The sequence below is a fragment of the Labrus mixtus genome, chromosome 3 (assembly GCF_963584025.1).
Source record: "Labrus mixtus chromosome 3, fLabMix1.1, whole genome shotgun sequence".
NCBI classification, from domain to species: Eukaryota; Metazoa; Chordata; class Actinopteri; order Labriformes; family Labridae; genus Labrus; species Labrus mixtus.
In genome coordinates, this window is record NC_083614.1 from 19,173,134 (window position 1) to 19,196,595 (window position 23,462).

Sequence of the window (23,462 nt, forward strand, 5' to 3'; positions counted from 1 at the left end):
TAGATGGCAGAAAGGCAAAGCAAATTTATGAGACACTTGTTATAAGTAAAATATTCATTCACTTACCAACCTTGCCCTTTGAAGGACCACACAAAGAATATATGACTTTTAAGTATGTATGTCCAGAAATGTTGGCAGTCTGTTGCTGGGCTCACACAGTCATTTACAGCCCTGACACAGCTTTTGGGGATGCAATCTAACTGCAAAGTGGCTTTCAAAAGTTAGAAAAATATTGCTGTACTGACATACCACCCATCCAGGATACACATAGATAGAGCTTGGCCCCAATAATATGGAAGTTTTTGCCACATAAGGTTGATATGAGAGCCTTTAAATACTTTTTCAAGTCAGTGACATATGTTATCTTACTCACAACAGCAACATTTCATTTTAAATCTCCTATTGGGAATTAATAAAGAGAACACAAACATTAAACAGATGTCTGATAAGAAACTGTAATTTACATTTATGCAGCTACAAGTGTTTGTTAAAGCTCCTGTTAGGAACTTTCTGTTCTGTTTTCAAAGTTGGTGCTCCCTGTGGATAAAGTACATCTTGTCTCTTTGCTGATCGTGTACATAGCTTTTTAAGTAGTGTTATTTTCTTTCATTTTTTTTTTTTTTTTTTTTTACAAAAATATCACCCTGTTGTCTTTTACCAGTCATCTGTATCACTCTTCATGAATATTTGCAGTGCTAAAAGTCAATAAGGTTAATCACTTCATCTGACACCTCCCCTACAGAATTAAGCTTAACAAAAACTACATTCTGTTCTTCTATTTTCTGAAGTTTCATTCCACAGGATTTTTTTTCTATTCTCAGACCAGGTTTAGTTAACTCACCCTTGACAACAAGCTGAGCAGTGGAACGACTCTTGCCAGCTACAAAGAGCACAGGGCCAGACATGGAGCTTTCTGTGGAGGTGAGCAGGAGGCTGTGGAGGGTGCCTTCCCTGTCAATGTTCACTGCTCCACTGGGTTCCAACACTTCACCATTCAGGGTCCAGCGTGGGGGCCTTCCTGATTTCAGGCTGGTCTCCACTTGGAACAGAGCTGGCTCCGGCTCCATCACCTCCACTGAGCTCATTCCCCGCACTATTTTGATAGCCTGCTCTGCATGAACAGCAATAATACACATAATACACCTACCAGTACTGAAAAAGCTCACATCTTTCAAACATTACAAAAGAACACTCTTGGTTGACATTGAGACCGATATGATGACAGTGACAGCATCTTACCCTCCACAAGAAGCTGACAGGAGGTCTCGTCATCTCCTGCATCACAGGTGTAGGTGTCCTCATCTGAGGAGCAGACGTTGTCAATGGTGAGCTGCCTGTAGACATCCTGGCTGATCAGCTGGTACTTCTTACTGGGCAGGAGTTCCTTCCTGTTCTTGTACCACCTGACCTGAGCATTGGGCCGTGACACCTGGCACTCAAGCAGACCTCTGTGGTGATACATGGCTATCTTGACCCTCAGAGGACGCAGTATTTGGACTGGGAGCTCTGTAGGAGGGGGAAAATGAGTTGTAATACCCAAGTGGTTTGATGACTTGAATATCATAGGTCCATTTGAAATTGGACATATCCTTTATTGTGACTCACCTTGTACTGTGAGAGTTGCATAGGATGAGACACGCTCTGCAGTGAATCTGATCTCTCCGGCATGCGCTGGCCTGACTGACTTGAACATCAGGGTGTGAGATTCACCTGCAATCAGATCAAAGAAAAATCCTTTGTTTTATGTATTGAATTTAGAAAGCTTTAAAATGTCCTCTTTATACGTTTTCACCTGCTGCACTATGACCCGTCAAAAAAAAGGGCTTCTTGGCAAAGTTGAGTGTACTATGATGCAAGTAGTTTTGGGTATTTATACTCTGTATTCTGTAGTTTCTGTAAAGCCGATGTGGTTAGTTTCTTACCCTGATGTCTTATTTTGATGTTGTCCCCAGGTCGAATTCGGCAGTCATCTCTGTACCACCGACCATCCAAGTCTACCTGGTTGACCTCACACAGGAAGTTCACAGGCTGACGCTCCACTGTGTCGACATCCTCCAGCTCCTTCACTATGTGGATGTCCCTTGCTGACAGAAGGAAACCAAACAATTACTTTAAACTTAATTAAAGCAACCTAAGAAAATGTATATTCAAGTTTCCCTATTCAATAGTCCAATGAAGACATTCTCACAAGAATTTGAGTTTTTTTTCATTCCTTAAGATGATAAGGCAGTGTATGTCTAAGTCTATGAGGCCATTTCTGGTTTTAAGTGATTTGAGATTAATGCTCACATCAGCATACTAAGAATACCAACATGTTGATGTTTTCCATGTTCACCAATAAGCTTAGGGTAAAAGCTTGCTAACATTTATCAGTTTTACACAAAAAACTGTCATGATTTGCTCACGTTATGTTTTTTTCCCCCTTGTTTTGTTGCCAAGTTGTAGTTCTTGTTTTATTTTGTAGTTTGTTCCCCTGTGTTCCATTTGACTTCCTGCCCTTCTGTGTTTTCCTCCTCGATTGGCCTTGTCAAGTTCACCTGTCTTGTCTGTCACATGTGGTTTTGATAATGTGTCTAATTTGTCTCTGTGTTTTTTCCCTACTGTGTCAGTTTGGAATATGTCAAAACCTTCCTTGTGTCCCTAAGCTACTAGTGTGGATTTCTCTGTGAATTTTATTTTATTTTTTTCCCGGTGTATGGATTTTATGTTGGATATTATTTGAGTTTGGGACACCCCAAAGAGTATGCTTTAATTTTTAGCCTTCTTTTTTTTTTTAAACACTGTCACACAAACATGGAATTCAAATATTTATCCTCTACGAACAATAATCACCTGGACACAATTTAACAGCACTAACAGTTATTTTGTGTTCCATGCTCATCAATTTAGCATAGTGTATTAGCATGCTAACATTTGTTAGATTGCATGAAATATTTAAAAATATCACAATTTATTCTCTGAAAACCTGGACAAAATTTAGAAGCAATTGGGGCGCTGGTGGCACAGTGGTTAGAGCGCGCGCCCCATGTATAGAGGCTGTAGTCCTCCAAGCGGGCGGCAAGGTTTGAATCCGGACTGTGGCTCCTTTCCCGCATGTCATTCTCTACTCTCTTTTTGAGTGATTTCCGACTCTATCCACTGTCTTATCTCTCCAATAAAGGCACAGAATGCCATGAGAAAATAAAAATAAATAAGAAGCAATTTTTGATAGTCGTTGAGATATTTCAATAAGAAAATAAAGAATGTTAACTTGTATAGATCACACAGATTCATCAGTGACCATGAATACAAACATAATCTATTGTGGCGTGTTTGTGGCCCAAACACATGACCAACTGTCAAACAAGTATAAATGTTGGCCATAGAAGTAGTGCTCTTTTTTTACTTTCTTACCTCTGACAGTAAGTCTGCCTAAGGTCTGAATGCCGTTGGCCTCAAAAGAGAACAGGCCTGCGTCTGCCAGAGCCACCCTCTTCAGTATGAGCGAGTGTTTCTTCCCGTGTGTGCTGATTCGGCAGTTAGGCTTGGACTTCAGCTGCATCCCATCTCTGGTCCACACACCCTCGATGTAGGACAGGTTCAGGGTCACCTCAAAGGGACAGCTTTCACATTCACACACCTCTACATCCTCCAAGCCCTTCACCACCTGCAGACGGTTCTCTAGCACGCAGTAAAACAGACATTATTAGAGAATCAAGAGGTATTTTCTATTTCAAATACCTAAACATTACAAACTTTTGTAAGACGAGAACTTACTTGCAGCAGCAACTATTCCTCCAGGTATACTCTCCCCCATGGCTCCAGCTCTTCTCTCAGTTTGATTTAGGGTTGTTGTTGCTTAATACTGCAATTATCACAGAAGGACTACAACTATAATGAGCAAAATATAAAAGGTAATGGTCTGGCACACAAGATAGTTAAGAGCACTATCTCTAATTCAAAAGCACTGATTCCAAACCTAGGGTCCGGGCCCCCCTAGGGGGTTTGCGAGGCTCTGTCCTTAGGTTTTAAAAATTAGATTTGCACATTACAAATATAATCATATTAAAATACTACTGGGAAATGTAGCCTATACAAAGGTCTTTTGGTAAGAACAAGTGTGTTGGAATATTCTGACAGGATTTTATCAGTGAAAACTATTAAAATTTAAGTTTATTTTTAATAGTTTTCATGTTAGTCCCGGGGCAGGGACTCAACTTTTCAGATACTAGGGGGGGAGCTCTCCAAGAAAAAAAGATTGGGAACACAGCTCTAAAGGATATTCCCATTTAGCCATCATCTTCCACAAAATCATTCACACTTCATGAACTCTCAGTGCTTGTGCGCTTCTTTCAGGTACATCGATAGTGTTCTGTAAATAACTTGTTGCAGTACATGCCCTGTGCTTGTTTTGTACGCTTTGTGCAAAAATATATTCCTCTCAGGCAAATTAAGATACAAACCATCGCTTCAAAAATGGTAACATTGTGAAAATGGATACACATGGCATCAAGCTCATGCGGTTGATCCCTGTGATGGCATGCCAGTCCTCCACAGTAATGAAGAGCAGAGTAATCTCTGTCACCTCACTTGGCTGAGCTCAGCAGCACCAATATAGACTCAGCTGTGATGCCAGCTTCATCAATCTGCATGCACTGAACTGAGAGGAAGGGGTAGCTATAAAAGACAGATCAGAACTGCCAATTACTAAACTGATTGATATGATATTTGAGATCTTGAAATGCTTTTCGAAAGCTGGCTCCTCCCACTATCATTAAAGGCATTAGGTTGTTTGAGTGAGGAGGGTCATTGAAGCTCCTATTGCCCACCAGCTTCAATTTCTTAACGTGTCATACAACAACACTGAATTTGCAAACCATTATCTAAATGAAGTATACTTGAGATCCTCTCCAACATGACTTGTAAAAACAAATAATAGTAATAAAAGAATACTTATTTTAAATCTATTGAAAAAAGTGAAAGAAGTGCGAGAGAAATATAGGAAACCCAATAATACTTTGACCTTTTATGAAACTAACATGTAGCCTATCATTAAAAAAATGCAAAGACATGACGAGTAAAAACACCAAAATATCACAAGAACACAACTCAACACAAACCAGATCACATGCAGCGATGCACCTACCTTCAAATGACACAGGTATTTCCTTTCAAAGAAAATCCTTCCATGCCCTTTTGTTTCATCGATAGCAAAGACACGACACCTTGACCGGGACAAAAAGGTTGATAAAAAAATCCACCATAGCAAGCAGATCTGTCCGGGGTCTTGTCTTGTTTCTCACAAAGCCTTTCAAATTAACAACAAACATTTAGCCAAAGGAGAGCATTCCCAAGTTTCGCCCAGTCCCCAAAGCAGACAGCCTATGGTGCTTTCCCTTTTTTTTTCTCACTTTGATTGAGGGTAGTGCTGAACAGCTGACATATCTCTCCCCACATACTAACCTCCAAAATAGCCTTCTGTCAGTATGAGCACAAAGATAGCTATGGCTTTAATGATGAGAGGCAACTCATGCACAGCATCAATGGAGCAATCAGAAACAATCATAATGTATACAATAGGCTCAGTGTGTTTGATGGTTTTCTGCTGTGAATGAATGAGGGAGAGACATGATAGCATGTGTTACCTATATGAAACATGAGGATGTGGACGTCATAAACACAATTATATTTACTTGCAGGTTGCTTGGGCAGATATATCAGACCCCTTTTACTAAAACAAGTGGTACAAGACAGTCATAGAGGATGTATTTAATCACATGCTGTTTACCATATCTTCTGTGTCCTAAATCTTAGTTTAAAGAGATCAAACATCTCCAAAGGGAGTTTCCACCACTGCTTTACTTAAAAGGTCACTAAATATTAATCATCATATCCCATTCCCTTGACATCAGAGTAAGTCTGCTACCGTTGATGGCTGAGCTCTCCATACAAGGGGCCCAGACGTCAACAGAGAAAAGCCAAGAAAACATTAAGAGTACGCTGCAAACACATGAGGCAGATTATAATTGAACACAGCAGAAGAATGCAAGTGCATCTTCCTCAAGCTCTACATACAAAATATTATTCACACAAACAATGTTTTTAAAATGTGTTATCAGGTGTATTCTTTTTTTCCAGCACTAGCCAGCTTTGTGTTCCCCTGAGTTTGACAGACAGCTCCATGTGCCACTAAAACTTGAAACTGAAACTTGACAGGATAATCTCTGTGCAGCTCTGATGAGACACAAAAAACAAGTTGTCGTCACTGAGAGGGGAATGACGGCTCATTCATTACAAAGCTTTTCACAGTGTTCATGGACGTTTGAGAGAACGAAGGATTCCAATTAGTTACACATGAAGACTTTTTGCGTGTGTATTCCCCAACAGAGTTTTTTACTGAAAATGTAATATTGACCCTACTGTTAACTGATGTACAATTTCTGACGTTGTTTGTTTTTTGCTTGTCATTATGGTGATGTAAATTTGTGTACATGTAACACAAACTTGCCAAGGGACTAACGGTGGAAATAAATTAATTATCTGGCATATTTAAATGTTTATGTTCATTGATGTGAACTGTCCCATTTTAAATAAATACATAAAATAAACAAACGTCCACAGTAAAGACAGTCAGCAGATCAACTTGATATCTTGAAATGTAGGACTTAACGTTTGCAGCATCCAATTGATACTGCACAAAGGCTAAAAATAGATTGATGTTAAGGCATTGTGAGGATGTGTTGAGTGAATTTAGAACTCGACAAAACAGCTGAACACTCCACTTAAGCCTCTGGATCCTGGTTTGGAAACGCTCCCCCTCACGGGTCAGATTTCCTTTGGTTGAGACTCTCTACACCTGAGAGCAGTCAATAAAGAGGAATATAAAAAAGTTCAACATACATGTTTTTTCAAAAACATGAAGATAGTATCCATCTGTTTTTTGAGCACAGACTAAATAGCCACTAGCTCATTATGTTGTGTGAAACATTATAATGATCATTTGTTATGGCAAAGTGTTGGCAAAATTCCAAATGTTGAAATAAATAAAGAAATGTTGTAGCAAGTCAGCCATACAGTAAACAGTAGAACAATATTAGAGAGACTTGAGTAAATTCCACCTAAGTGACCAGTCTTAGCATGTCTAATTACAGCTCGACCTTGAGTCTAAATATTATAGCCAAAGGAGTCTGTTCATCAGATCCAGGCCACTGTTTGAAAGGATTCTTCTAGTGTGTCCTTCCCAACATAAAATCATCCACAAACAGTTTAGTAGTTTTTTACAAGGTATAAAGTACAGAGTGTGATTTATGATTTTATCTGTGAACAAAATAAGATTGTGTCCTACTTGGAACTCCTTTTACCATGGTCACAAGACAGGACTTAGCACCTTCTGTTATAGACCACACAAAATCCTGTTTGACGCTTTGGCGCTGTGGCCTTCTGCCAAACCAAGTGTTAACGATCGCTCACTGATGTTTTTAACAGGATTTGGCATTATATTTTCTAACATACGTTTAAATACGTACCCTTAAGCGCTAACTATCAGAGACAAAAACACACCAAAATCATAAGACTGCTATTGGTTTAATATTCATTTATTTATTTTCTAGGGGGTAATTAGGAAAGTCACCAGGAGGCAATTCACATACAATCTTCAATGCATATCTGACACCATATACATTTTACATATACATTCTTCAAAAACATGAAGATAAACTTTATTTTTTTCCTTTCTTCTTTGCATCTTTGCCTTTAACTGGGGCCTCCTCTTCATTTCCTGTGGCAGCTTTAATCCTCTTCTTCCCCAAGGGGGTCTTTGCATACCAGTTCTTTAAAAGTCAGAGAGAAAAAATCAACAACTGAAGCGTGAACCTTCAAAGTTATGCAACTATAATTAAAATTCTTACAATGAAATTGGTAAGTTGACCATACAAAGGCAATGGAAACATAAAAAAGGGGTTATTTCCTCTCTACCTTGAGGGCCTCTTCTTCTTCCTGAAACACAGGGTCAATCTTTGCTAACGGAGTAACGAACTCAGCAGCAGTCAGCGGTCTGTTTGCCTGCTGTAGGATGCGATGCTTAGTGACCACACTCTGTATCACCTTGACCATGTGGCCCGGTGTGTAGCCATCAGAAATCTTTGCAAGAGAGCTGAGGTCAAGAGCCTTGGTTATCACGCCTCCCTGCTTTTTGATCAGCTGCTTCAACAAGACTGAAAACAGACAGAGTCAGAATTCAGTATTAAATATAATTAAATAATAAATCATGTATTATATAATCTAATAAAATAAAACCAAATATCAAAGATTTCATCATTAGTATGAACAACATAAAAATGGTTTCTCAATATGTCTTTTCTTACTGTATCTTGAGCCGTAGTCCGGTCTCGGGATCAGGATAATCTTGCTGTACATTTTACACAGTGACTTGATATCTGCAGTTAGTGGGTCTTTTGTTGTTCCAATTACCAGAACACGATCCTCCCCTTTGATTAGCTTTAGAGACTTTGGCAAGTCTTTCTTCAAGCGTTTTGGATCTAACTGTGAACAAAGAGGTTTCAATTTTTCCTGAAGTATTTGGACAAAATGTGAATGTTATTCAGCTTTTGTCTTGCTTGGCAGTACCTCTTTTTCTTCTTTGGGAACTTTCTTGTAGAACATTTTTTCTGCATCTTCAATCCATATTACAGAAGGTTGCAGCAATCTCGCAACCTGTGTGAAGATGTGTACGTACTTTCTGGTTGAGCCAAATAATTAGCGTGAGGCACTTCCTTAGATTTCTTTATGTTCCACCAAGTTAATGACAAAATATTGATCTTCACTAACACCACTTGGTACATAATCTTGGAGTGAGAATATCCACTGTTTGCTTTTTGGGATTTTTAACAAAGAAGAATAAATCGTAAAAGGAGAGTAAGAGTTAGGATATAGGTCGGTTTAAGTTTTCTATAATGTTTGTTTTTGAGTATTATGATTTTTATTTGAAAGCAGTTATAAAATAATTTTGGATTAACCAGTTTCATTATAAAGTTGGTAAAATGTCATTGTGTTACCTTGAACACCATGTGGAGCATCATAGCAAGGCCATTCTTGCCTGGGTACTTTCCCGCTGTGTTCAGAGGAGACAGATCAAACAGGTTTGCACCAGTCTCTTGGCAGATGGCATGGATCAACATCTTCTTCCCTACACCTGCCGGCCCTGCCAATAGGATGGCCTTAATCAGAGGAGCCTTCTCATGCACGACCTGAGAGCCTGCCAACAACACACAGCTTACAGGTCAAACCACAAATAATTTGTGTTGATGAATAAAATAAAAAAAAGAATTGAAAATGTTCCTACCTAATGGTAAAATTGCATACAGAGATAAGACCTGCCGAACATCTGACAGTGATGGCATTGGCTCTATGTCATTTTGCCTCAGGGTGGTGCCAAGGTAGCTATAGTCACCTGGGAAGATGAGGGAACAACTATTATACAGAAAGTTATTCATCTGCACTTTTATCCACCCAGCAAACTTAAAAACATATAAATGAATGTGCTAATAAGAAATAGATCATTTTTATTTGGTTGTTGTGGTGATCACATGCCAGAAGAGGGCAGCACACCACTATCAAACAGCTCCATGTTACCATGACTGTTTCATAGGGCTACATTGTGAAAGCTCTGCTCTGTGTCTACAGGTGGATTGCAGTTAGTATTAAAGTTTGCATACACAATCATAAGATGAAACTCACATGTATAATAAATGTATAAGGCTTACCCATGTAATCCTCCAGTCTAACATGATTCGCCTTTTTCATCAAGCCTTGCTCCACCAGCTCCTGACACAGAGACTCAAGAGTCCTAGTAGATGTAGATACATGATTTAATCACTTTCCCCAGCATTTGCATTGACCAATTAAATCAATATCATGCAACTCAATTTTATACTGAAAATCATTCTCTTTCACAAGAGCATCCTCTGTGACCTCACCTATCAGCTGTCAAATCTTTCTCCTTTTTTTTCTTCTTCCCACTCTTAGATCCTTTCTTTTTCTGCAGAGGAAAAACATGTTATCTAGACACAGCTCATGGTGTGGTTATTTACTGATCTTTTACTTCTTACCTTGGCATTTCCTTTGGTTTTACCACCCTTGTCTTTATCCACAGCTAGTTTCCATTCGGCCAGCTCTTGCCTCATCTGTTCATCGACCTAAGACAGGCAGAACAGAAAAATGAGTGCAGCTGCAGGTGGTGCTGTTTTCACTTTTTATTGCTGTTATCTGCACCCGACTTTGATGTCAAATTCATTGAATGTGTTGTTGAACATGTTGTGCTCTGGAAGTGTTGTATGCTCAATTCAGCAGCACCTGTAGTCGAATCTCTGCTTCAATATCCGCCCTCTTTAGTTCCTTGATCAGCTCCACCTCATGTCTCTGGTTGAAGTTTTGGGACTCATTGCGGGATTTCCAAAAATCTAAAAATGACAAAGAGTCAGTTTAGGCTTCTTTTAAGTGAATAAGCAACTACTTTAAAGTAGGATATGCTTATACTTGACAGAAAACTAAATACAAATAGCTATTTTGAATGTTTACATTCAAACAGGATACTTATCGACTAAACTTAATGTAGAGTTATAACCTAATGTTAGCTCATTTGAATTTAAACACACCTGCAAATGTTTTGTTTGCTACTTCCAAGTCTGACAGAAAAGCTGAAGGTAGCATCTTCAACCCTGCTTCTTCTTCCTTAGATAAGAGTAAAGTCATCTTGTTAAAGATTATGTGTAAACAGGTGAAATATAACATATTATATATTTTATTTCGTTTAAAAAAAAAGCTGAAAGAACTGAATTATTCTTACTTCTTCCTCATCCTTCCCCTTGTCCTTCTTCCCATCCTTCTTTTCATCCTTCCCTTTCGGTTTGTTGTTGGAATCCTCCTCTTCCTTTGCTGCAATTTCTTCCCTTAACTGAACAAATATGTGCACAACAATGCTTAGTCCATTGTTTGCAAACTACAGAAAAGTTTATGTAAAATAATCATACTTTTGGTTCAGGGTGTATTTTACCTGCTGAGGGTCTTTTTCAGCAAAAATGAGCAGTGAGCCTCCATCCTCCTCATCTGGGTAATCTGGAAATGATCCTGTAGCATCACTAATTTAAGTATAAAAAACCCCAATAAGTATAGAACACAGCGAATGATCAAAATTTAATGAGGATATGCTTTAATAAAATCCAAAACACATTACAAGTGCCTCTGTATCTGCTTACCGGCATTCAATGAACCACTGTCGGATTTGTTCTTTCATGGTCTTGCTCATGTCATGTGCCTCTAAATCTCTTATTTGGTTTGTGACTGCCACAACAGACTTCAGATAGTCTTCTTCATACTCCTCCTGTTTAGTGCGAGAAAGATCTGCACTGGCCTGGGCAGCGATTTCTGTAGGGTTAGGCACCTGGTACTTTGGATCCATGACCTATCATGGGTGTGACCAAACATACTTTGTATGTTAAAAAATGACTATGTGCAAAATAAGGAACGTTTATAGGAAATCATCACTTTAATAGATTGAAATATGAACATGTAAAACAGAACAAGGAAATATGGCAGTACAGCTTTCCTGGTTAAGTTTCTGATTTTAACAGAAAGCCAAGACAAAGATGACATGTGACTTAAAAATACATTTATTATAAAGCTTTGGTGTTTTTTACAAAAGTTATGGGTGTATTTTACACAGTGAGTGTAAGAGAATTAGCTTCATTAATGATCCATTTTACTCACCATTCCTAGGAAAATCATTTCTTCCTCCCGATCAATCTTTGCCCTTTTCCTCTGTATGTAGCCTCTCCAAACCTGCAGGTCACATAGTTTAGTCTAACAGCAGGAAAAATGACATAAGCAAAACAAAGAGGCAGTAGAAAGTGGTGATAGAGTCATGTCGATGACAAAGAACCTTTTGAATGCAGACAGAAGCCAACTCAATTTCAGCGGTTCCAGGTTCCTTGGTTCTGTACATCCTGTTCATGTTTCTGCTTTCTACATTCAACTTTGCTCTCTGGCGTCCTTGACGGGCCCTCTCCAACACCTGAATGATCTTAATAGCCTCCTCTTGACTCATGTCCTTGGCCATTAGAGGCTGTATGGATCATATATAGACAACATATTTGTAAAAAAAAAATGTCTGGTTGGAACTGATTGATTAGATGTAATAAGATAGGAAATAAAACATGTTTTTCCAGTCAAATCCCACACTTTCTTGCTTTTTTTTTAAATTAACATTTTTGTACATAACAAAAAAAAATATTAAGTGAAATGCCCAAATCAAAAGCAAAAACTCAAGTCATACAACAACAGGCTTTAACTATGTGGAACTACTTAACTCACTTCTGGGATTCCAGTGTCCTCCACCATTTTAAGGATTTCTGTCAGCATTGTCTTTCGTTCTTGGAGTTCTCTGTTGCGATCACTAATGAAATAGCGAGGGATAGGGATTTCAAGGTCTGTCTGGAGTGAAAAAACAGAACCAGCATTATCTCAGTATTAAAGGACTACCCTGATAAGACCTGCTGAGTACATTGGTGTGATTTAAGTCGAGTCATTACGACAATGCAAGTTCATCACATTTACTACAACAAAACGCCACTCACAGGTAAAAGCTTTAAGTCATGAAGGACATCATCCATGTAATGGTACTCGGAAAACTCTTTTTCCACCATTTCATTCTTCAGCTCCAACACCCTGCCCATCACACCATCAACAATGGCCCGAATAACTCTTCTCTTCTGGGGATTGACCATTTGGTCATAGACTGTTTCCAGCTGTCTGAAGATTTGAATGTACCGCACATACAGCATGGCTAAGCGCTGGAAAAAAACCACCCTGTCCTTTTCTGGGCGAAGGGGTTCAGCAGGCAGCTCCTCAGTCAGCAGTCGACTTAACTCTAACTGGGCATCTGCCCACAGCTGGTTGTAAGTCCTGGAACAGTGTACACATGTGATGAGGACAATGGCAACAAAACTAACAGTGGGTGAGAGACAGCCAAGTAGAAATCTATGATAATTCATGTGTATCAGAGTTACACTAACATTCTGCGAGGTATTAACAATTGCTTAGACATTGCGTGGATTGTTTTAATGGAGCCAGCTTACGTTGGCTAAGAGGCTAAAGTTAAATGTAACCACTAACAACACCATAACCGTAAACTGGACCTTTACTAACTGCGTAAAAGTTTACCTTTGCGACATGAGTCTGTCTTCAGATGGAAACCTAAATGCTTGCTGTTTTTTTTAAAACAAACAAGTACCTGGGTGCTAAAACTAAACTAACGCGTTAGCTTATCAAACATGGGGTCAGCCTTCTTCGTTGACAGTGCCCAGCTCGTTTCTATGGTAACAGTCTTCCGGAAGTGAACTACGTCTATCGCTGGAAATTTGGCCAGGAACCTGTTGCTGTCTATCGTAACCACATCGTAACCTACAGTCTATGATCGTAACACGGAGAACAGAAATTATTAATGCGATAATAATAATAATAATCATCATAATAATAATAATCACCATCATCATCAACAACATAATAATATAGCCTAATAATAATCACAATAATGATGATTGGTATTATTAATGTTGTTGTTGTTTATTGTGGGTGTTATCAAAAACACAATATTCCGAGAGCAATTGATTTTACTTCTGGGACAACAGGTGAGAAACCCCATGGTAAAGTCTTTTCTTTCGATTTGATCCTGTCAGATAAAAAAACGTATTTCTAAAATAGTGTATGACGGGATAGGCTACATGTAAGTGCAACAGTGTGCTGTTTAGCTGCAATTGCCAGAATACGCTTCAGCAACATGGAAAGCTGATTTCGCTTAAAAACAAATCCACTAGGCAAATAATGACTGAGGAAAATTTATTGCAATTGCACACTGTGTTCTTTCAAAATTAGCCTACACTCCTAAATCACACACTATTTGTAATTACTAGGACATTTCTTGCACAAATAGCACCACAAATGGTTCACTGACTATTTTAGTGTTTCTCTGTGGTTTTCAAATACACCTTGGCATTTCATATCGCCCTTTTCCTGCAAGCTCCATCGCAATAATATATTTATACCCAAAAAGGGTGGAAAACTGCCGGATGGCTGCTCCTGGAGGCGCATTCTCTGCAGCGCTTAGGCGGTCACAAGACTTCAACATCGGTGAACAAACACATCGCAACGCTGACAGGTCAGCTAGAACTTACAGGCCACGGATTCTTCTCGTTTCTGCTTCCAACATCCAACAAGTGGGTGCATTTGGAAAACTTTGCACCACAGCGCTACTGTCTTTTAAACTTTTTTTTTTTTTTTAACTGTACTATCGTGAGGTGGGGCTTATTTTGTATGCAAAAATAATTTCTCTGTCGGGAAAGGGTTATTTTAACTTGAAGTTAAATAGTCCTGTTAAACTACAACTTGTGATGTTTCGTGCGTAAAGGAGGGGCGCATGCCAAAGTGAGCGAGTGCCACTGGAAGAAATCGCACCAAAGATGTCAACATTGCTTTACCACCCACTCGAAATCGATTGTATTACCTTCAAGAAGGTGGCTCCTCGTATAAATAGGGACGCATTATTTGAAGAAAGACGGTGGTGAGCACAATCTGCTAGCTGTTCTCTCTCTCTCTCTCTTTCTCTCTCTCTCTCTCTCTCTCTCCTCTCGGGACCGCAGACAACGCCTGGAAGAATTTGCTGAAGACATCTCTGTCCACTTTCCAGGACAAAAGCATATTTAAATCCTAAACTAGTAAGTCTAAAGTTAATATAACTTTATTGTTGTACCCGTAAATTAAACTGGAGATATTACAGCTGCTGCGTAAAGTGGATGCACCACACTATTTCCTGCGATTGATTCAGCTTTTAGAGCGTATTCTTACAGGGAATGCCTTTTTGTCATTTTGTCAATGTGAAAAATCTCAGATTGTAAATTCTGCTAATACATCTGCTGATTAAGCCTGGTGCAAAGTGTATGGCTATCTTTTTGTCTGTCAGAATCTCCAAAAAATACTGGAATGATTCTAAAGAAACTCTGTGTAACAAGCCATGTTTGCTTCTGTTTTTTTTTTTTTTCAGACAGTGAAGTCATGCAGGTGGAGAGGAAATGGCACATACTCTTGTCTATCTTCTTTCTGCTCATCACCTCAGGCCAGTGCATGGACAGCAAGGACATGAAGCAGAAAGAAAGAAGGACCCTGTTGGATCTTATCTTACAGGTTATCAGAGACAGCCAGCACCGGGACAAAGGCGTCTCCAGGCGCTGTAGCAGTGGACTCCTCACTTCAGCCCAAGACATGAAGTTCTCCTCCCGGGAAAAGCCTTACTATGTTCCTAGGCTGGATAACAGTAGACTCATAGGTAAGCTGATAACATTTATTTTTAGGTCCTAATCATGAAAGCATAATCCCCATTTCTCCGGTTGAGACAGCTGTCATCTGTCTGGTATGAGCTGTACACCTTATTAATGAGCCTTTTTTTTAGTTTGGCTGTATTGAACATAGCCTGTGCATGTTAATTCAAGTTATATAGAATAGAAAGTTGGGATGTCTGTTTATGTACACTTAAAATGCATGACAAAGTGTCCAGATATTTCTGTCCTCAGATGTCCACCTAATTTAAAGTGATTCTTTTATGCATTTAATAGAGGTGGGCTTTTTCTGTGTAGGAAAAAGGGAGTTCTTTACTTTTATAAAATGTTATATTGTTATTTTCTGGACACCCTTTCCCAAGGTGTCAGCCATACAGTTTCTCTCCTTCATTCAAACTGTAAATGGCTGATGAACACAGATGTAGAAAGGTACTATGAGAGCATGTAGGAGGAGCATCATGCCACATTTTTTGCATGATTCATTCAGTATGATTCATTGTGAAATCTAAAACATGAATGATGGTTTAAAAACACACAATGACATCTCATTCAAATTATACATCATACAAGATTAGCTGTGGTGTGTTTCATTAATGTAATTTGCAGCTAACACTCTTTTACGCTATGTTTGTGGAGTGATGAGGATAGGTAGACTTGCACTTTATTCATCTGAAATGTAAAGCTGTCCAGGTCACATTGCTGAGAAGAGAATCATAATCTTACCTGAGCAACTCAGCCTTCAATATTTTTCTCCCCTAAAAAATATTTGTTGACAATTTTCCTATAGTGTAAATGGATGTTGAGCATCATCAAATAAGTAAAAATGTGCTTTATTCACTTAAACAAAAGCATTATGTCATGACTAAGATTCATTTATGAATGAATGTTAAACTTGGACAACATCTCTTTAACTATTTCAGATCCAAGAAAGAAGTTTTTCCCAACACAGACTGTATTTAACAAAATATCCAGAAAATGTTTTCAGTGTGAGAAACTTCGAGTGTCCCTCTAGGCCTCTTTAAGTTAATTTAGTGCCATGAGAGCGAAATGTGTTGTTTAGCTACAAAGACAAATTGTACTCTTTAACTTCACTATGAATTAGATCATGTTTTGGAGACATTACCCAGGCCTTGCAAAGCTCAAAGTCTTGGCCCAGGCTTATGGAATTGGAAAAGTACCTTTCTCAGACCACTGGTTGGGTGGAATTTATCTTCTGAGGTTATTAAAAGCAGCATATTAACAACTGGTGCGTGGGACACTATACCAAAGATCCATGGTTACGCAAGGATACACTTTTGGAACCCAAAGATGAGGGAGGAGAAACATCTGTAGGCCTGCTAATGTGTGAGCCTCAAACATCTCTGCATGCTTCTGAAATACCACGGCGGTGTCACCAGAGGACGTGACACCGGGGGATAGATTTGTTTACATCTGGTTTTATCAGTAACATTTTATTTTTCATGTGTGGCACAATTATTAAGCTCAACATCGACTGATGTGGACTTCTGTATTTTTTTATTTGTTGACATGCATTTATTAAAGCACAGGGAAATACAGTACACAGGCTTTAAGCTGCCAAACCACATCAGCTGACTTTGTGTAATCCAGCCTGCCATTGTACTCTTTACATCTGGGTCTTGCTTTAAAGACAGAGTTGGCTCTAATACATCAGAAACCATTTTAGAACTGTAAAATTTGTGTAACTATTAACAAGCAGTCATCCTCCTCCTATAGTTACAGCGTTACAACCTGCTCCTGGGTCAGGGGGCTAATGTGATAGGAGCCCAGTAACTCCTAGCATGGATTTATTCTGATGAGCATTAAGCTCAAATACAATAATCTCTTTAGCCTGTTAGCATGGCTAATGTGTTATCAGACACCTACATGGATGAGTAGAGGGGTGTGAGTATGAAATACCTACAATGACACCACCAAATCTCTTAGAGAATAACATACACATGTAGAGATTTATCACAGAGATACTGCATAAAATGCTCCGTTAACAAACTCGATTCATGGTTAACAATGAATGAAGCATTTGTAATGCTTTAGTTAGAATTTTAGTTAAATAGCAGGCATGGGTGCAATAATCGGAGATCAGTCAGGATATGTGTCATAGAGAACTGCTTTTTCTTTTTTTTTACCGAAAGTTGTGATAGTAAGACCTAAAAACGACTGTTGATTGACAGGCTAACAATGTTGTTCTTTTTCAGAAATTTTTCCTAGAGATGTAAACATGAAAGACAAATTCATTCAGCATTTCACAGGTAAGAAAATGCCATGAGTGCAAAACTTTTCTGCGGACTATTATACCTAGAATATGTCTTTTAGAGGATGGTTGGCTGTTAACTATTAGTCTTTCCCTCTTCTAAGTCAGCATACAGTATGCTTAAGGCCTAGAAAGCTTTGTGAACATGGGCACTGCTGTGGGTCAGGGTAGGGTTGCTGGCTTAGCCGTAGGGCCAGGCTTCAGGGAAATTGCTCATGGTCTGAAGGCGACAGAATTAAGTTGAAGGCAGTGCGGGGTTAAGCTGATTATTTGTCTCAGGACCTTTCACTAGACTTCATTATTGGTGTGAAAATCTGCAAGTTTAAATGTTGGTTAAAAAAACCTCGGAGGTGATTATTATTACTGACATGGTTCTCTGTTAAGTCCTGTTGAACCCCGACTCTGTAACCATGTGCTGTTCACTTTCACTTTGTAATGTTGTTTTCTGTTGATAACTCGTAAATTCGCAAAGGCTTTAGGCATTTCTGAAAGCAAAATGAATAGAAGGAAGATAATTAAGCAAAAGAAATCTGTTCCAGCTTGCCTGATTCGACCTTTTTCCATTAAGCAGGACCAGTCAAGTTCTCGTCGGAGTGCAGAACTCACTTTCATAGACTTTATCACAACACGAGGGATTGTTCGAGACCAGCATGTATGTATGCCATTTTATTCCTCCATGTTGCTCTTTTCATCCTTTGCTCAAAGTTTGTTGTGCCATCAATATCCCAAGTATTAATGTGTCCCAGACCCTTGAAATCTGTGTTTCAGCTTCTTGCTGTGAGGGATTTCAATAACAAGAATGAGAAAACATTTCCTGGAGTGTCAACAGGTTTTGATATTTCAATTCACAGAATTCTGTTCTGCTTTCTATAATCTGTTTCTTCTTTTTGATTTAAGGTGGGCAGGGCTTACCAGAAGGGTTAATATCACATACTTCTGCATTTCTAGGAGGGTTTAACATAATTTCAACAAAATCTATTGAAAAACTGTTGGTTGTTAATCCAATCTGAACAAAATTCAGCCACACAGTCAGAAGAGCAGAAAAGTTGTTTGATAAGCTAGATAGTTTTTTTCTTCCAACTTTAACTTTGTTCACAGAAAGAAAGCAACAAATTCTTGAAAGTTGAAATCATGAAGATCTCCTATGATTTGTTCAGTTTTATGGCAATAAGCATTAGTTGTGTTTTTATGGATTTGCACTTTTAAGGTTCACTATGATAGACATCATTCTTTTCTGGGTATGTTCAGACATAATATCAGTTGTGCAGAGAATCATTTTCATTCAAATCACTTTTCTGCAGTTTCCCTGTATACTAAATTGATCATCATCACACTAACGGACCTGTCTAGCCTTACCGGACAACCTTTGGCAGCTGCAAAGCCTAAGAATCAGCGTATAAGGATTATTCAGCACTGATGTCTCAAAGGCAGTGGTGTAGTGCAGGGTATACACAGGTATATGGAATATACCCACTTATTTTTCAGTCTCCATAGAGTATACCCACTTCTAAATCTCCTCTGATTAACACCATTGATTTATCAGCAATATTTAGTATGTTGCAATTTTTGTTCCTCGGATGGTGAAGGGATGACCCTCCCTACTCTTTTAATATGCAAGAGGAGTCATGTCACTGTTTACAACAGAGGCCGTTTTACTCTGCTAGAAGAGCCACTTAAAAATAAATAATTGGGGGTACAAATTAAGAGTATACCCACTTCTTTAGGCACCACTACATCACTGCTCAAAGGTGGTCAGCTGACTGCTTCCGCCTCCTTTCTCTTCTCGACTAACCACTGAAACAATAAACACTATAAAACACAACAATTATAATACCTATAATACTGCCAATGCAAGAACGTATATAGAGAGACAAAGGATAAATCACTGTCATGAGAACTTATTCATGAGAACATAAAGACTTAACAGACATTCAACTTTATCCAGTACTTCATATTTTAGATAATAAAAAAATAAATGACATTTGTTTCTGCAGAATACCCCTCTGGTAAGTTCACATTTGGAAATTAGAGAGATGACGTAAAGGGGGCGTCAGAGAGTGATTCCAGACAATGTTCCCCCTGTCGCAGATTAATATCTGTTTAGCTGGACTTGCCTGTGTTTTGGACAGAGTATGTTTGTGCTGCTTTTTACAGCTGTGATGCAGTCAAGTGAACATAATGTCAAACTAAAAGCAATTAATTATTATTATCCTATAAATAGTAGGAAGTTTAGCTTGAACCGGACAGGGACGCATGGAGGACAGAAACAGAAGGCAGACAGCTAACAATCAGACTGGACTTATCTTTTCTATTGGGTTGGGATGACGCAGAGCGTATTATTGAGAACAACACTTATGGTTCATCTTTCATGTTCATTTTACTGATGGTGATATTATAGCAAACCTGACTACTTGTGAACTCCACATGCAGAGTTGATCTCCTACAGGAGCAGTGCAGCTTTATACACTCAGTCAGGAGATAGCTTATTGTGACTCCTGTGACGTCAGTACTGTGAATTATGTCCTTTTTAATGGTCTGAACATTTCCTTGTATCTTACCTTGATGGATTCAAGTTCTTTTAAACACATATTGTGGTTAAAAGCTTTACAGTAAATACACATTATTTTAGATAATCATTTCAAAAATACCCAAACTGTGTTACATTTTGTTGCAAAAATGTGTAACTTGTTTCTATTGTTTTTCCAATGTTTATTGATCCAACTATGTAAAGAGGTCATTTTTATTTCTGGGTTTTAAATGGCAGGTTATAACATATTTATGTACTCTTCTCATGTTTTTTCCCTTTTTTTCAGATTACAAAAGATGTGCAAGATTGCTAACACGGTTAGCAATGAGTCCTCTCTGCATGCAATCATAGAAAATGCATGTAAGTAAAAGTATTTTTTTTTACTTTTTTTGTTGGTCAGTCCATACACAATTACACCGGCTCCTTCTGAATGCCCGCTAGCTGGAAAAGTTGATCAAGAGTTTAGAATATATAATTTTGATTCTCACAATAGATTATTTGGATTCTCTAATGATGTCGTTTTAGCTTGAAGGGATACATATTCTCGGTTGCTTGTGGTCCTATTGGTTGTTTTGAAACTGGATAAAACTGAAGCTCATATAATCAGAAACATACCTGTTGTGCATCTGTTCAACATTAGTCCATTCAAATGATATTGTGCTTCTTAGTGTTGGACATGTTGAAATATTTAACTGTCAGAGGGACGCTCTTTAATCTTAATTTCATGTTTTATTTGAGTTTGGTGTGGGTTGGCTGAAGCACACAAATCTATTTAATCACGATCAGGACATTTTTCTAACAACATATTGTGAAGAAATGTGAGAGATAAATGTGTGATGTGTTAAAAAATTCTAGTACAAAGGTTTCTTGACATCTGTCCAAGCAGATTGTTTGCCTTTTTGTTGATCTTCTTTTTCTACAGGAAAAGAAACCAAACTCTCATTGTTGTCTTTTTACTGTATAATTTGCTAACGTCATCAGTATTTGCCAATGCATCAGCATTTCAGCAACATTTTATTTGGCTCAAGACCTTCAGTGAACACTTGTTTGACATGACTACATTTGTGGCTACATTGATAAAACCAGATTTGCTTGAGCTCTTGAAACTGACTTTATTAAACGTCTTTACCCTGAGATCAGTGTGGTCTGTAGATGACCTTCACGAGGTTCTGGGATGACTGGCCCACATATTCAGGGCAAGACAAAATAGTATTTTTTACTAAATTGACACTCAGCCCAGCTGTTTCAGTGATCGTGAGAATGTTAACTTGATTGTCAGCATCACCTTGAAGTTATTGACTATCATTACAGTTGAGTAGTGAGGGAGTTTGCAACCCATCTGCTTATTTTGGTTTTGCATGAGAACTTTAAGCAAAGAAAAGAGGAAGGAAGAATTGTAACAAACGCTGGTTTTGGTTCAGTGTTGTATAATCACTTAAATACTGCTGATCCCATTCTGAGGATCCTTTCCTGCAGGGAAAAAATGCAGGAAAACAGATTGCCCAGTAACACAAATGAAACATCTCTGTTACTGTTTCTGCAAATGTAACCATGGTAATGATCTAGGGCTGTGCTGGTGTAAAATGTTTGGAAAAGATGAAAGATTCATATTTTCCCAGAGCCAAAACTGGAGTCTTTTAATAAAAAATTAAATGTGCTATGGGTGTGCTAAATGTGTGTGTCTAATGTCTACATAACAACTCAAAACCCCAAAGTTGTTCAGCTCATAGTGATGTAAAACAGAGAAAACTGGTGAGGAGTGTTGATCTGTTGATTGCTTTAGTGATTTTTAACTTTGTCTTATGTCATCTCTTGGTGTGATTCAGGGACCTGTCAGTGTTTGGCTAGACATATAGGTGCAACTCCTATCACATTCTTTGGACAGTCATGTAAAAAAAAGATGCAACAGATGGCCTAGAATTCAGTTTGTATACTAATGTTAACATTGCAAATGTTACATGGATAAATAATCATTTGTGAAATTTTTTTACTGTCTGTTTACCAGATATTAAGGCCAATTTCTTCTCAACATGATATAAGTGTACAATTTATTGCATTAGGAAATTATTTTAGCAAGAAACTACTTAAAATCCTAAGGCAACCCCTAACACACTTTACCTTAACATAGCCATTCTCAAGACAAAGGCTGACTGAGACTACCGTCAGTCCTTTAAAATTGAACATAGTCATAGCCATCCCCTTTGTTAAAAGGATTTTCAGTGACAGCAGGTCTGATGCATTCACTGCCATCCAATCCTACACGTGCTTGCTTTGAACCCAGTTAGGTCTGTGCGGTGAGTGATTGCTGCAAGAAAGTTCATCCACACAAGTGGCCATTTCAGTTCATTTGAGTTTTTTCGTGGTATAGGACTTCTGCTAATGATCAAATTGAAGCCACTGACACATTCTCAGGTATTCAGTTTCTCAAGTGAATCGGATAATAAGATCCTGTCTGCACAGTTCTGAGAAATATGCCAAATGTATATCACAACCGGAGAGCTTTTTAAGGGTTATTAAGTGATTCATTATTCATGATCTTTTTAGAATAAGCTAAGAAGTAACACCAGTGAACACCTGTAATAGCAGGACAGTAATGACCCACTTTAGAAGCTGACAACACTACTTCCTCACAGAGGCTGAGATGTCAAGATGTGTCTTTGCCAATACTGCTCAGAATTTTTTTTCTCCCTTGAAATGATGCTTGTAAAAGCCTGCAGAAACTGGACATATTTATCTCTAATAAGATGATTTTTTTTCTTTCCTAATTTCGTTTCAGGACCCAAAACATTGGAAGAGGGATCAATGTGTTGCCAAGGAAGTGCCTTCAAATCCACAGCAGTCATATGAACATTGTTGCGTTTATAGTCTTTCTATTTTTGTTGTCATTCCTCGAAATGCCAATAGACGTTGTTGTTTTTTTTTATGTATGGGTTTTCTTTTTGTTTCAGTGTACCATATATACCATATATTTGTAACGAACAAACATTAACTTAATATTAAAAACACCTATTTATTGAAAAGTTATGTAAATAATAATTGGTTATTGAAGTTATTTCTGATGGAGAGAACGTTTTTTTATTATTGTTATTATTATTATTTTTCTCCTATTTGAATTCCCCTCCCACTGTTGGTCTGAATGATTTGTCACGTTTCGTCGTTGTCTGCATTCGATTTAATTTGGCACTTGAGTGATTGCTGACAATGAGAACATATGGAATGACTACAGTGGTGATGATTCACTGCAGTACTGAACAATAAAGAATATTGAAGCACACTATATTTTGGTATTATTGAAGATGAGAGG

The 23,462-nt window shown here is 38.3% G+C and overlaps 3 protein-coding genes across 4 annotated transcripts in view; 1 reads left to right on the plus strand and 2 right to left on the minus strand.

Moving 5' to 3' along the window:
• obscna (obscurin, cytoskeletal calmodulin and titin-interacting RhoGEF a) overlaps positions 1–5,348 on the minus strand; it is a 42,905-nt gene extending 37,557 nt beyond the window's left edge. Inside the window, exons 1-7 of the mRNA XM_061033571.1 lie at positions 5,126–5,348; positions 3,757–3,844; positions 3,394–3,660; positions 1,923–2,084; positions 1,606–1,710; positions 1,240–1,506; positions 842–1,111 (exon numbers count right to left, since the gene is read on the minus strand). Of these exons, the coding sequence (XP_060889554.1) occupies positions 842–1,111; positions 1,240–1,506; positions 1,606–1,710; positions 1,923–2,084; positions 3,394–3,660; positions 3,757–3,796 (1,111 nt within the window). The 5' untranslated portion in view covers positions 3,797–3,844; positions 5,126–5,348. The remainder of the gene's footprint in view (positions 1–841; positions 1,112–1,239; positions 1,507–1,605; positions 1,711–1,922; positions 2,085–3,393; positions 3,661–3,756; positions 3,845–5,125) is intronic.
• A 2,330-nt stretch (positions 5,349–7,678) lies between these two features.
• On the minus strand, positions 7,679–13,243 carry zgc:153738 (uncharacterized protein LOC558115 homolog). Its single transcript, XM_061033582.1, has 19 exons — positions 13,195–13,243; positions 12,609–12,936; positions 12,346–12,465; positions 11,915–12,097; positions 11,743–11,814; positions 11,232–11,437; positions 11,030–11,114; positions 10,823–10,930; positions 10,632–10,707; positions 10,330–10,436; positions 10,086–10,172; positions 9,954–10,015; positions 9,741–9,823; positions 9,320–9,427; positions 9,033–9,232; positions 8,605–8,691; positions 8,343–8,520; positions 7,954–8,192; positions 7,679–7,808 (listed from the first exon to the last, which is right to left on the minus strand). Exons 1-19 carry the CDS (start codon positions 13,203–13,205, stop codon positions 7,698–7,700), a joined length of 2,451 nt encoding a protein of 816 aa, XP_060889565.1. The 5' UTR covers positions 13,206–13,243; the 3' UTR covers positions 7,679–7,697.
• Positions 13,244–13,895: 652 nt separating this feature from the next.
• Positions 13,896–23,430, plus strand: alkal1 (ALK and LTK ligand 1). 2 transcript variants are annotated; one of them, XM_061033590.1, is made up of 6 exons: positions 13,896–14,744; positions 15,071–15,352; positions 17,576–17,629; positions 18,200–18,283; positions 20,445–20,518; positions 22,935–23,430. In XM_061033590.1, the coding sequence occupies exons 2-5, from the start codon at positions 15,082–15,084 to the stop codon at positions 20,507–20,509; spliced, it is 474 nt and encodes a 157-aa protein (XP_060889573.1). In that variant the 5' UTR covers positions 13,896–14,744; positions 15,071–15,081; the 3' UTR covers positions 20,510–20,518; positions 22,935–23,430. The 2 variants fall into 2 exon arrangements, with proteins under 2 accessions (XP_060889573.1, XP_060889574.1); XM_061033591.1 differs by having other exon boundaries at positions 18,203–18,283.
• Positions 23,431–23,462: the final 32 nt, after the last annotated feature.